At 43.6% G+C, this 14,859-nt stretch overlaps 1 protein-coding gene across 1 annotated transcript; it reads right to left on the bottom strand.

The window, feature by feature from the left end:
* Positions 1-3,043: 3,043 nt before the first annotated feature.
* On the bottom strand, positions 3,044-7,641 carry LOC111232932 (creatine kinase M-type-like). The gene is made up of 9 exons (XM_022760640.1): positions 7,626-7,641; positions 6,967-7,013; positions 6,179-6,377; positions 5,510-5,667; positions 4,676-4,808; positions 4,405-4,561; positions 4,040-4,163; positions 3,715-3,904; positions 3,044-3,204 (listed from the first exon to the last, which is right to left on the bottom strand). Exons 1-9 carry the CDS (start codon positions 7,639-7,641, stop codon positions 3,044-3,046), a joined length of 1,185 nt encoding a protein of 394 aa, XP_022616361.1.
* Positions 7,642-14,859: the final 7,218 nt, after the last annotated feature.

Below are 14,859 nucleotides of genomic sequence, written 5' to 3'. Positions count from 1 at the left end.
GATGTGCCTTTCGGATGCATTGGATTGGTGCTGGAGCTGATATTGATCTTTTATGTGGACACAACAGTGGGTGTGTGACTCAATATTTAGTGCCATAACATCCCTGATGGATAATGTTTTATTTATAATTGCATGTCAACAGTCATCCTGTTACCAGCAGGTATTTCCTGTTCTGGTCGGTTCCTCTGCTGCAATGAGCTGATGTTAATACTTAAAACTCGTGCTGATGTTCCTGACAGTTTAAATATATCACTGAAACTTCTCTCTTCTTGCGTTGTACGCATCTCTGAATCTGTGTACAGTGTGTTTTCCTTTGGAGAGGAGGACATGGTCTTTACATGACTAATATCTTAATAAAGGCTTAAAGTTGAGGAATTAATCCTATCATTACTTTTAATGACAAGCTAGAATTACCTCCTCACACTAGTTTCAGATTATATCCCTGTTTATCCAGAATCATATAAAATTTGTTTGAATTTTTTGCCATAATTGCTGTCTGCACCTAAATCTAATCAGTTCGTCCTTGAGCCGCAGTGGACATTTGTGCCAAATTTGAATGGATTCCCTTGAGGAGTTCTTGAGATATTGTGTTCACAAGGCCAAAACCATATTTTCTGAGGTCACCTTGGCCTTGACCTTTGACCTTTGACCACCAAAATCTAATGACTTCACCCTTGAGTCCTAGTGAATGTTTGTGCCAAATTTGAAGAAGTTCCATCAAGGCGTTACAGAGATATTGTGTCCATGTGAATGAGACAGACGAATGGAAAATCTGAAAACAATAGGGCTCCTGCTCTGACTGTGAGTCAGACTTGCTCTATTGTGTGTAAGATTAAAAACTTCCTGTCCTCTCTCTACCTGGAGTCACCTGCTCTCCAACTTTACACAAGACAGTCAGACATTAGTGTTACTTACAACAGACAGCTGACAGGCTGTAGTGTCACTTGACTCCTCTGACATCGCTGCGTTCGGTCTGTGGGTTTGACGACTGCGGAGAGATGGAGGAGATCATTTGACTTGACACTGTGACTGATGTACTCTAAGTCATCAACACACCACCGAACAAAGAGCAGCTAGTCTGTGATGGAAACATCAAGAAACTGTAATGAACCACCAAAGGTCTACTTACTCAGCTTCTTCCCATGGACTTCTTCACTCTAGACCAGGTCTGTGTAGAAAACCATGTGCTGAAATCCTCTGCTTCCTGTCCTTCATCAGTCCTCAGTATGCAGGCCGCTGTCACACTGAAACACATTAACACATGAACCAGTGTGAACTTACAGCTCAAAGATCAGCTGCAAGATCTTTATCTGACTTTGTCATGATTAATATTTAACCCGCAGCAGCTCCGACTCTGACACACTGAGAAATCTGAAAACTAACAAACCTCAACACCCAAACTATTCTCTTTACTCTGAAGGTCGTCACTGTCGACACTGTCGGCAGCAGCTCCGCCAATAATACAAAATTTTACTTTAATTCCTTGAGAAAACAATCACAATCTTGGATGCACTTGTAGGGATTAATCCAATTTAGATAAAAATATTCCAGATATTGATCGGACAGATCGTCACAGAAACTGGAACACTAACACAGGGTTGGACAATTAGAATTGTAGTGATGACTGCTGTTAACCAGCAGTGGTGTCTTCAACATAAAACATTCACGCTTCATATTAATGTGGAGGGAACTGGACTGTTACAGTGACAGAGACTCACAGAGAAAATATGATCACTGGAAGTAGCAGTAATTCTTATTATTTGGTGCAGTATCAAAATTACTGTTACTAATTAAATAACAACTGAACAACTACAACTGACATTATGCAGCAAGAAACACAGACTGAAGCCACTAAAGAAAAACTGAACGTATCAAACAAAGAAAACTTACACAACAGTCCAAAGAGTTGCCGAAGACGTCCCAAAACGCCCTGAGCTTCTTCCTGTAATGAGTCAGCTGTGATGGAAGCAGGATAGGAAGGGGATGGACCAGATATTTCCTTGTTGTTGTTTACAGTTTTGACAATACCAGGTGAGTCATTGTGTCTCACAGCAAAAGCAAATAAACTCTTGAACCAAAGTCCATATACTTGGATAGAGACCCGTATCCAAGCTTGGCTCCCAATAAAAAGACAAAGGCTCCATTCAAAACATGGGTTCACGCCTGAATTCAACTCTCCCAAGAAATGCATAAACATTAATTCCTCTTCTATTTACGATTCCCTCTACCATGTCAAGGAATCCAGCAAGACCTGATTTGCAACCTCCCATGTCTAGATACCAGCTTGTGTTAGCAAGGTCAGTTTCTCTGTGAGTCATTTTAACACTTAATTTACAACCTCATGAACCAGTGTTTGTTTTTTAGACATCTCTGTTGGTCTCAGTATGGTGAATGGCAGCCATTTGTACAATGTTGATAGCAAATTTCTGATGTGATTTCTGTCTGAGGCTCATTGATTTGAATGTGTTGAAGAGTAAACTGCTTTTTCTGCTTTCTTATAGGTGTTTATAGGACCCAATGAAACGACAGAAAGAAAATAAAACCATCAAGTCCCTGTGTGTGTGTGTGTGTGTGTGTGTGTGTGTGTGTGTGTGTGTGTGTGTGTGTGTGTGTGTGTGTGTGTGTGTGTGTGTGTGTGGTGAGAGACTAAAGTTCACATGCTGTTATCAAGTCAAACACTCAGCTGCTGTTTTAATGTTTTCATTATTAATGATTATTGATTAACAGCTTTTGTTTTCAAATGATAACCAGAGAAACTATCATGATCACTTCCCTCCAGTGGTCACAGTCAGTAACTACAACTCTACCCTACACCCTGTACCCTAAAAAAACACAACTCCTGTAAGTATGTTTTGAATGATTTATTAATGATCATATAATCACAAAAATCCTCAACAGGCTGGATGAGCATTTGTTAGAAGAAGAGATTCTGTTCTGTAGCTGGAAGCTGTTGGTTTCTGGTCGCAGCACCGAGTTACACACTTCCATCTTATTGGTCAGTCCATCTGTTTCTCCACTCGTTCCAGCCAATCATCATCCAGATCTACTTCTGTGTAGGAACGAGCTCGTCGACGTCTCTGTTGACCTCCAGCCTCTTCTCCATGGCAATGAGAAGCTTGACCCCGTCCACCACCAGCTGGGTCAGCACCACCTCGCTCAGGCCGAAGGTCGCCACATTGCTCACAAGGTACAGCGCAGAGGATTCTGGGAAATATTAAGGTAGAGCTGTTGACTTCTGTTGAACTTGAACTTTTAGGGAAACAAACGTCAACCTTCCCATTTAAGTGAATGGAATTTTGGCCTCAGACTTTTGCTTGGGAAACGTTTCAGCTATAGTCACATCATCTGGGAGAGTCAGTGTTTCTATGTTTCTATGCAGCGAAGCATCGACCCTCCTCCTTATATACGTTACATTTAACTTTACTAATATAACATATCTCATACAACAAATGCAGCTTTAACTGCTGTTGTCGATCTCACATCCAGTAGGAGACTCTCCCAAAATGGGTCTGTGGTTCAATAAGTAGCAGAGAGTCATCACAGCACATTAAGAACACAGTCAGGAGCAACAGCGTGAAAAGAGTAGGAGCTCAAGCTGCTGCATTTCAGGTGTTCCCTCAGAAAATACTGATTCCCTACGTCTGCGCTGGGGCCCACTGGTGGGCCGCAAGGGTATTGCAATTCATAAAACTGTAAAAAATTTTCTCCCAGCACCTGATTTGTCCATGCGGATCCTCAGCCTCTGCAGGACGTCCTCGAGGCGTCTGTGTTTGGGAAGGTGTTGCAGTTTGAGGTGGACACTAACCCTCAGACCCGTCCCCACGTCGGCCGGAGAGCTCGTCACCCATCCCAGCTGCTGCTTCCAGATGAACGGGTGTCGGAGCTCTCTGTAGTACACCTCCAGCTGGAAACACACAGTTTTCGATTGTGGTTCGGCATCATTGTAAATCTGCATGATTTTATGTATGGTTATTTTGATTAAGAAGCTTCAGTTTCAATGAGAAACTGAATGTCCCTGAGAATCAGACCCATCGCTGACCTTCTGCAGGTTGATGCAGATGCATTTCAATGCCTCAGCGATGTTGGCGTCCTCTCGTGTAGACACCAGTCTGAGGTGGTCTTCCATGTTGACCCAGACCACGAGGCTGCCATCTTTACTCACCCTGCAAAAAGGAATCATGGGACAATACACGTGACATTCGGCATCTTGCACAAGGATTTGAATCACTGGTCTCCCAGGTGAATGTATGTGATGAATGTGCGAGATGCTTTTATCCAAAGTGCCTAAATCTTTCCCTAGTTTAACATGGACATGTGGATGTGGGGAATCAAACCACCAACCCTACAGTAGAGCTGACCTCTTCTACCAACAAACCAGACTATTGCAGACTGTTGCGAACTGACCAGATGGCCCGGGCATCCGGCCAGTCACGGGCTATGCCGATTCGGAGCTGGGAGGAAGACGGAGTGTTCAGCTTCAGCTCCTTCTGCTGTTCCTGGTTCATCTCCTCTAGTAAGAGGAGTCGACCCGGCAGCTCCTCCTCCTCCAGTCGCTGCAGAGCTGAGAAAGAGAGGAGGAGTCAATGACGTCAATGACTCCAAACCCCGTCTGAAGCTGCTGCAACACAATCAGGTTGTTGAGAATCAAATCCACTGAAACACAGACATGCAGTACCTCTCCTGGCCAGCATGAGGAGCTGTCTGCGCTCTCCTCGGCTGCAGTGTGTCGGGAAGCTGAAGTCTTCAACACCTCGGACAACACTCACCTCGCAGCGTACGGCGTATGACCGGTCAAAGTCATCACCCCCCTACAAACACAGACAAATCAAGCTTCGATAGATCAGTCAGATCACTGTAAACATTTTGCAGTGTTAGCATGTGTTTGAAGCTAACATGTTGCTACCCTTGAACACCAGCAGTCTTTTTCTGCCATTTCCCTTCAGACTCTTGTGATCTTGCCATTGACTACATGATAACGTGCAAAGTTAATGATTTAAGGTCTTAATAGAGTCTTAAAACCACCTTCATCATGTAACTGCTGCCGGTGCTTTGCTTGAATCTGACTGTGGAATATGTGAAACTAATATTTTGAACTTATGTTTTTCTGTATTGTTTGTATGATTCTAGTGTGAATGTAATGTAGGCTTGTATAAATGTAGGTACACAATCATACAATCAGTGTGGTGCCTTCAAAATACCTCTTGTCAATGCTAGAATATCATTATATTGGAGAGGTTCACTGAGGTTGAAGTTGACCTAATGATGCACAAAGGTGGTCATTTCCATCACTCTTTGGGAAATCCCATCCATGTTAAACAATGTATTGCCGCACTTGTACATTTGAAACTCCAGTAAATAGTTTTCTGGAGGCTTGTGGTTGCAGCCTGTTGCAAACGATTGAAGTCAATCAGAGCAACAATTGTCTCAGTGAGAGGTGATCAACTAGGGTTTCTCCGGACCTCGTTCATGTGAGACATTTTTTGTCGTGCTGCAACCAGGAACCAGGTACCTTCAGGTTATCGTAGTTGAAGTCGCTCTCTGGCGTCTGGCTGGTGACCTTGTGTTGGTGGTACGCCTCGATGACTCGGTCGAAGAAGTCACAGAACAGGATGTAGGACTGAGCGTCGCCCGCAACACATCCCACAGATACAGGGCCTGAACATTCACCTTTATACACACAACTTTACAGACTGATGGACAAATTTACAGACCAACACTGACAATCCTTCCAAATCCTCCCAAATCTAGGAAAAATATATCAACTTTGTGAATCTAGAGCGAGTTTTTTACCCATTTACTCAAGTACAATCAGGTTTATTTCAGACAGCCATCTAGTGGCCACAAGAGGAACTGCAGTCCAACACATTTACAGGACTCTGAACAGGAGCCTGAAATCTGTAAAAATATTTTTCCAATGTAGTTTCATATTTCCTCAAAAACTTTATCTAAAATTTATGCAAATGCTCCATTAACAAATCTGAAACATGGAACAACCACAGGTAAATAAACAGAGTAATACTCAACAACAGTTAATGTTATTCATGTTTACATCAGTGATGTTTGCAAAAACAACATTATGATCATATAATCAGCTGAGAAACAAGTTCAATAGAGCAGAAAACCTTATATAACCTTATATTGAAAACATCTGTACAGGCTGACATCACAGTGACATCACCTGGTTCCTCCAGGCCCGGGCGGATGACATCATCAAAGATGACCCCACTGTGGGTGCAGCGGTCGAACTGTCGGCGGTACATGGCCGGTGTGAGGATCCGTCCCATCCAGGTAGAGTTCCTGCAAAGGTCGGGGAACTCCTCCTCAGGGGAACCCCTCCTCAGGTTGAACTGGGACATGGGGTCGGGGGGAACCAAACTCTGGACGCACATGAAAGAGCTGTTAGTAAGAATGATGCCACAAGGTCTCAACAATGTTTAACTCCAGGACCGGCCCAGTCCTTTATGGGGCCTGAAGGAAAATTTGATTTAGGACCCCAAACCTCCTTGGCGCCACCAGTGCTATTGATTATTGTCAATGCTGGATCATTCGCACACCTACTGTAAATCTAACACACCCATTATCAGTTGTATTAGGTGTAGCTGTGATACATCATACCAATGTCAGCCTGGTATCTTTTTACCCTTGTCTGGATTTTAATCTACAAAGGCAGCTAACTCACTTTTGATTTGTACTTTAATATTCAAAGTGATACAGAACTAAATACTGACTGTAGTGTACTCAAAAGTAACAAGTTGCGCAACTGGCAAAACTGAGAACAACACTAGACTACAGTTTTTATGATTACCATTGACATAATACAGTAAAGAAAGCAAGGCATTTCTAAGTTAGAGGGTGAAAATATCTGGTAGGATTGAGACTGAACGGTTATTTCGTTTCGTGTTACACTGACTGACGCTCAGTTCAGCTTCAGTTTTAACTGAACTCAGACTGTCGCTGTATCATTACCTCTAAAATCGGCCGGTACCTCGTCTCCTTAGGAAACACAACTGGAGCTGCAACAAAAGCAAAATGGTAAACATATCATGAGTCAATTTTTGTTTTATTGTCAATTTTGTTTTATACACATAATATAAAATGTCAGATTGTTTAATAAATCAATTTTTCTGATGAATCAATGAGTCAACCCCAAAAAAGACGTTTAGAAACAAATTATGCAGATAATTTAGTATCTAGCAGTGAAAATGAAAAGTTTTGATTAAAATTGATTAAAATGTTAAGATATTTGCCTTCAAAGGAATTATTCAACCGACACATCCTCCCAGTCTTTTCTAATCATACAGGTGTTAATTATCACTGAAGATCCATATATTATTATGTTTGTTTGTTGCAGGTTAAACTCCATATCAAAAACTCCACAAATTGAACACATGTAAAGATTGCTGTTTATCTTGTTTAAAGTAAAGTTAAGTAAAGAGACACTAAGTACATGAACCACATGATACAGTATAAGATTTTTTAGCATGGAGGATTCTTGTATTCACAGACAGCCACTGTATCTGGGCAGAACAAACTTTTAATCAGTAAGATGTAAGAAACTACGACAGTGAGTTAGTGTCCTGAGTGAAAAACACAGAGGCATGCAGTGAAAACGATGGGACACTCACGTTTGACCTTCCACATGTCGTCAGTGTGATGGCAGACACAGACCGTCAGCACAACAAAAGATCTAAGAATAGTTGCGTCGGATCTGAGCAGCTCAGGAGTCCAGTTACAGTCCAAACAATGTCAGCCTTTTTATAACTGCACACAAGACAGCATGTGATGTTGCCGTATATGTCACCTATGTTATATATATATATATACATCCTCTGGATATATGGAGATATATGTTTATAACACATATGAAAAACCAATAGTGAAATTTGTATATGTACATATATCAAAAATATCTATATTATTAATTTTGATATGGTATTGTAACCATATATATTGACAATATATTGAATTAAATAAACATTTAAGTTATTTATGCAAGTTTATTAAAACAACATACATATACAAATTAACTATGTTTATATATATGTTTTATTAAATCATATAATATATAATATATAAGTTAATTAAGTGTGTGTGTGTTTAACTACAAAGCAGTGATTGCAGAATTTATTTGAAAAAAAGAAAAAAAAAAGATATTATTGGTGTGTTTGTATCATGATGATGACGTGTCAGGTCAGAGGTCAGGTCAGAGGTCAGGTCAGGTAGTGACCGTGGGACTTTAGCGCCCAAGCCGACCGGCCGGGTGACACAGACACTTCTTGAAAACATTATGTAAAACAAACGTTGGAGCAGCAAAGAGAAAGACGGAAACCAGAGAAACTGAAATTCAGTAAAACAAACTATCAGACTCATTTTTTTCATTAGTCCGCTTGCTAGCATTAGCAAAGAGCCTGGAGAGGACGATGCTAACGTCGAAGAGGAGGAGGACGGTAACGCGGCGGCGGCAACTGACGTCAGATCAGTTGAGAACAATATGAAATGGAGGCAGAGAGCAACAGCCCTGCGACTCCCACCTGCTCAACTACACCACCCTCAGCTACCCCCGGGCCTGACACCGATGAGGATGGCGGAGACCGGTGGCAGGTAGGTTTTAATTATTACAACCTTAAGTTACTATTAGCTAACTATTACAACCTTGTTACTTTTAGCTAACTATTTCAGACAGAGGTTACTTTTAGCTAACTTATAATTTATTGTTAGCTAACTATTACTAACATAAGTTACTTGAGCTAACTATTTCAGTCCAATGTAACTTTAAATTAAGCTAATTCAACCATAGATTACTTTTAGCTAACTATTTCAACCATAGAGTTCTTTTACTCCTCCTTGAACCATCACCTTACCGTGGTGGAGGAGTTTGAGAGCCCTAATGACCCTAGGAGCTATGTTGTCGGGGGCATTTTGCCCCTTGTAGGGTCTCCCAAGGCAGATTGGTCCTAGGTGAAGGGCCAGACGAAGAACGGTTCAAAAGATCCTAATGATGAGTAATATCAAGAACCCGAGTACCCGGCCCGGAGGGACACCGGGGCCCCGCCCTGGAGCCAGGCCTGGGGTTGGGGCCCCTGGACGAGCACCTGGTGGCCGGGCCTTGACCCATGGGGCCCGGCCGGGCCCAGCCCGAACCGGCTACATGGGTTCGTCTCCCAGTGGGCTCACCACCTGCAGGAAGAGTCAGTGGGATCCGGTGCATTGTGGATTGGGCGGCAGACCAAGGCGGGGGCCTTGGCGGTCCGATCCTCGGTTACGGAAACTGTTTTTTGGAACATGGAACGTCACCTCTCTGGCGGGGAAGGAGCGGGAGCTTGTGGAAGAGGTTGAGCAATACCGGCTAGATATAGTCGGCCTCACCTCGACACATAGCGTCGGCTCCGGAACCCAAGTCCTTGAGAGGGGCTGGTCTCTCCTCTTTGCTGGAGTTGCTCCGGGTGAGAGGCGGAGGGCCGGGGTGGGCTTTTTGGTGTCCCCCAGGCTCTCTACCTGTATGTTGGAGTTTACCCCGGTGGACGAAAGGGTTGCGTCCCTGCGCCTTCGGGTCGGGGATCGGGTTCTGACTAGTGTCGGTGCTTATGCGCCGAACAGCAGTTCAGACTACCCGCCTTTTTGGAGTCCTTGGGACAGGTGCTGGAAAGTGCCCGAAAGGGGACTCCATTGTCCTACTGGGAGACTTCAACCGCTCACGTGGACAATGACAGCGTGACCTGGAAGGGTGTGGTGGGGAGGACGGCCTGCCCGATCTAACACGAGCGGCGTTCAGTATTGGACTTCTGTGTCGAGTCACAGCTTGGCCTAAACTAACACCATGTTCAAACATAAGGATGTCCACAGGTGCACTTGGCACCAGAGACACCTGCTTTGCGGTCTATGATCGACTTTGTAGTCATATCATCAGACCTGCGGCCGCATGTTTTGGACACTCGAGTGAAGAGAGGAGCAGAGGTGTAACCACAGCCCATAGTTGTGATAGTACGTGCGCGGGAGAGAGGCCAGATGACCTGAGCACACACAGTTGGAGGGTCTGCTGGAAAACCTGGCGGAAGAACCCGTCAGATGATTTTCAACGCACACCTCGGAAGTTTGCGACGCGTCCGAGGAGATGGGAGAGAATTCCGAAATGGGCCTTGTTCCGCTCTGCTATTGTTGAGGCGGCTGTTGCAAGCTGCGGCTGCAAGGTAGCTGGGGCCGGTCGTGGCGGTAACCCCGTACCCGCTGGTGGACACAGGGGGGGAGGACGTCAGGCTGAAGAAGGCCACAAGGGTGTTGGGGCCTGAATCTAGACAGCTGACTGGTACCGGCGGGCCAAGCGGAGTGCAGCTGCGGCAGTTGCTGAGGCAAAAAACTCGGACGTGGGGGAGTTCGGTGAGACAATGGAGGAAGACTATCGATCGGTCCAAAAAGGTTCTGGCAAACCGGCTCAGGGAGGGAAGGCAACTCAGTACCACCATGTTTACAGTGGGGGCGGGGAGCTGCTGACGTCAACTGAGATATATAGGACGGTGGAAAAAAGAGACATACTTTTGAGGAGCTCCTCAATCCCACCAACACGTATTCCGTGGAGGAAACAGAGCCAAGAGACCTGGGGATGGATGATCGAATCTCCGGGGCAGAAGTCGCCGAGGTAGTGAAACAACTGCGCGTTGGCAGAGCCCCGGGGGTTGATGAGATCCGCCCTGGGTATCTCAAGGCTCTGGATGTGGTAGGGCTGTCTTGGTTGACACGCCTCTGCAACATTGCGTGGACATCGGGGGCAGTGCCTTTGGAGTGGCAAACCGGGGTGGTGGTCCCCATCTTTAAGAAGGGTGACCAGAGGGTGTGTTCCAACTACCGTGGAATTACACTCCTCAGCCTCCCTGGTAAGGTCTATGCCAGGGTACTGGAAAAGAGGGTCCGGTCGATAGTTGAACCTCAGATCGAGGAGGAGCAATGTGGTTTTCGTCCGACCTCGCTAGGGTGCTGGAGGGAGCATGGGAGTTTGCCAATCCAGTCCACATGTGTTTTGTGGATTTGGAGAAGGCTTACGACCGTGTTCCCAGGGGCTCCCTGTGGGGGGCACTCCGGGAGTATGAGGTGGATGGCCCCTTGTTGGTGGCCATTAAATCCCTGTACCAAAGGAGTGTGAGTCTGGTTCGCATAGCCGGCAGTAAGTCGGACCTGTTCCCGGTGAGGGTTGGACTCCGCCAGGGCTGCCCTTTGTCACCGGTTCTGTTCATAACTTTTATGGACCGGCCGAAATTAGTTTCCTCCGCAGGGTGGCCAGACTCAGCCTTAGAGATAGGGTGAGGAGCTCGGTCACCCGGGAGGGACTCGGAGTAGAGCCGCTGCTCCTCCATGTCGAGAGGAGCCAGTTGAGGTGGTTCGGGCATCTAGTGAGGATGCCTCCTGGACGCCTCCCCGGGGAGGTGTTTCGGGCATGTCCCACTGGGAGGAGACCTCGAGGCCGACCAAGGACAAGCTGGAGGGATTATATCTCTCGGCTGGCCTTGGAACGCCTCGGGATTCTCCCGGAGGAACTGGTGGAAGTGGCCGGGGAGAGGGCTGTCTGGACCTCTTTGCTGAGGCTTTGCTCCCGCGACCCGGATCCGGATAAGCGGGAGACGACGAGACAAGTTCTTTTAGCTAACTATTACAACCATAAGTTGCCTTTAACTAAACTATTTCAATCATAAGTTACTTTTGGTTAAGTATTTCAGCCATAGGTTACTTTAAGCTGAAATATAAATTAGTTTGAGCTAACTATTTCAGTCCCAGGTTACTTTTAGCTAACTGATTCAGCCAGAGGTTGTTTTTAGCTAAACCATGAGTTACTTTTAGCTAGCTATTAACAATTTGTTTTTCTATAGTAATGTCCTTAAACTCAAGATCAACATAATGATTATTGTATGTTATTTATATCTTCTATATCTACTGTTTATTGCTGCTTCACATGTCTGCATGTGGTCAGTGTTGCTGGCTGTGTTTTATTGCTTTATGTTATATAGAGATAGAGTATGTCCTAAAATGGTTTCTTGTTGTTGTGTTATTCTACTGATGTTTTACCGTTTCCTGTTTGCTCTGTGTTTGCTCTGTGTGGCATGTGTTTTGTCCAGTGCCACCAGTGCATATGAGAAAATGAAAATGTGATGGATTGATTTAAAAGCTATTATAGCAGTAATAGTAATTAGAGTGAAATTAAAAACTAGATTAAAAAACTAGATAAAATAGATTTAAAATTATGACGATGTTGTTGTATTAAAAAATAGAGGTAAATGAAAGTTTGACCAAAAAAAATAGATAAAAAGGGATGAACAAAACAGCAAAATAAAACAAAGACAGAATCGATAGGAGGGATAAATATTATGAGAATATTATGCCATTCCGCTACAAACTGTAGGAAAATGCGTTGTGTAACGCGTAATGAGTTATATCTACAGGTGTTAATATTGTCCTCCAGGTTGTGATCATAGGCTGTGGCCTGTCAGTGTCCTGTATAAGCTACAGGCGTTTCCAACAGATGAGAACCTTTAATGCAAAACCTGGATTGCACATGTGTGAAGAGCAGGACATCATACCAGCTGAATGACAGCTGGTTACTGTTAGTTAGGACAGTCAGGTAACCTGACAGTCCTACCTAACCTTTTACTAACCTGTAACTGTCATACAATACTAGGTGTAGCCGTCAGTGCAATGAAACAAGCATACTTCACCTTTTTGGTCACCAGAACTGAAAGAGAAAGCAAGAATAGGAGGGAAAATGACGCCACGACAGTGGTAAGTGTCCGTAACAATGACAAATAAATGCACCATGGTTAGATTGATTTTTTTCTTTTGACTTGCTGCACAGACAAATACCGTTGGCTAGCTAGGTGACAGTTCATCAGTCACAGCTTGTGGCAACATCTCTTTCCCAACATCATTTGCTTTCTAATCAAACTATCAAACTTTTACATGTGGTATGGATAGCTTAGCAGCTATCACTAGCTAACTATCCAGCTAGTTCACTGAATTTAGCTAGCGAACAAAACGTTTTTAAAGTTTAGTTGACACTTGGGTACAAAATTAAACTAAAATAATTAACCCTTTAAAGAAAGAGGTATGAAAGCTGTGTACAAAATTGTGTTTGAGTATAAGACATTTTGATGTTCGAGTTAGCTAGCTAATGTGTGGTAGATATGTTAGCTTAGCCTCACGTTGTGAGCCAGGTGGTGTGAATTTAGGAAGCATTGTCTCATTTTAGAACTGACTTTTGTGCCATCTAATTATCTTGTTGTGGAGCCCAATAAAGGTAAATGGTGATAGCACATGTATTGTTTTTCCTGCTGCAGTTCCATCAACTTCCATACAACCACAATGTGCTGTCCAGGATAAGAAAGACACCGTGCTGCCTCCCCATCATGTCATCACTCCAACAGAAGGTAGGCCTACTTCATAATATTAGACATACTCGTCCAAAGGTCACTTGAGACAAGTCAACACTGTTACTCTCCTCCGAGAAACTGTCATAAAAAGGCCTACAACATCACCATTCCTTATGTATTGTATATCACATTTTTCATGTACAGTACAAAACTTTTCTTATGAAAAGTTAAATGACATAAAAATAGATTCTGTATTTTATTTTCTATTGAAGAAGGGACTATACCATTTTAAACAAGGACAATTTTAAACAAGGACAATTTTCAAAGTCAGAGTAGCTTTTTTTAATTGCTGTAGCCAAGACATGAATATGACCAAATGTTCAGACTATGATAGTAACTTTACAGTGACAGTTGATCTGACTAAACCTGTGGAGAGTGAAAACCAGACTAACCGAAACTGGTCAAGTATCGGTCATATTACAATGAAAAAAACAAAAAACAAAACAAAATTACACAACGACACATAAATGTGTGTACATGCAAATAATATCCTTCCACAGAAAATCTAATTCTATGATTCAATTTAATACAGAGACAATTTTATACAGGGACCATTTTAAACAAAGACAATTTTAAAGAAAAACGATTTTATACAGGGACCATTTTATACAGGGACCATTTTAAACAAAGACAATTTTATACAGGGACCATTTTAAACAGGGGCCATTTTAAACAAAAACAATTTTAAACAGGAACCATTTCATACAGGGACCATTTTAAACAAAGACCATTTCATCTTGACTATGACTCGGATATGCGACTCAGTGAAGGATAGGGGCACGGACCTATTCTCTAGGATTAGAACTGGGCAGAGTAGTTCTCAGGGTGACATGAGCGTAGCTGGAGAGAATAAAAANCAGGGACCATTTTAAACAAAGACCATTTCATCTTGACTATGACTCGGATATGCGACTCAGTGAAGGATAGGGGCACGGACCTATTCTCTAGGATTAGAACTGGGCAGAGTAGTTCTCAGGGTGACATGAGCGTAGCTGGAGAGAATAAAAATGTTAGATTAGAGGGAAACAAGCTCCAGATTTGTCCTTGTGGATGGCAGAAAGTAACATCAGTTAGAGGCCTTAGAATCCATCAAGGAAGAAAGAGATGTGTTGCAAAGGAAAGGCAGTGTGGCCGCATCGATCGATACTTTCTAAGAAGTTAATCGAATAAGTCGGATGAAGTCCAGCGACAGGTAGAAAGCCACAGTTCGAAGGATATCAACAACACAGCTACAGAGGGGGAAGAGGAGACGACAAGAGGGGATGCAGCTGAGACTGAGGTGAATAGGCCAGTCAGAGAGAGAAATATGGAGCAGAAAACTAGAGTTAAATGGCCGAGGCAAATAGCCAAGAAAGAATGGGAGTCAGTCAATAGAGATTTGTCATTAATTTTAAGCAGACTAGGAGGAAATGCAAGCGATAGACTAGAGAAGATGGGAGATAAATCTACT

Source organism: Seriola dumerili, unplaced genomic scaffold, assembly GCF_002260705.1.
Source record: "Seriola dumerili isolate Sdu_G_001 unplaced genomic scaffold, Sdu_1.0 BDQW01000349.1, whole genome shotgun sequence".
NCBI lineage: Eukaryota > Metazoa > Chordata > Actinopteri > Carangiformes > Carangidae > Seriola > Seriola dumerili.
Note: the sequence above shows the minus strand (reverse complement) of the source record. Positions and strands in the feature narration are given on the sequence as shown.

Excerpts from the sequence above, each read along its gene's own strand:
- LOC111232932 (XM_022760640.1), bottom strand. Across the intron at positions 3,905-4,039 it reads TCTGCATCAACCTGCAGAAG|CTGGAGGTGTACTACAGAGA; the intron begins GTCAGCGATGGG and ends GTGTGTTTCCAG. Across the intron at positions 3,205-3,714 it reads GATCCGCATGGACAAATCAG|AATCCTCTGCGCTGTACCTT; the intron begins GTGCTGGGAGAA and ends AATATTTCCCAG.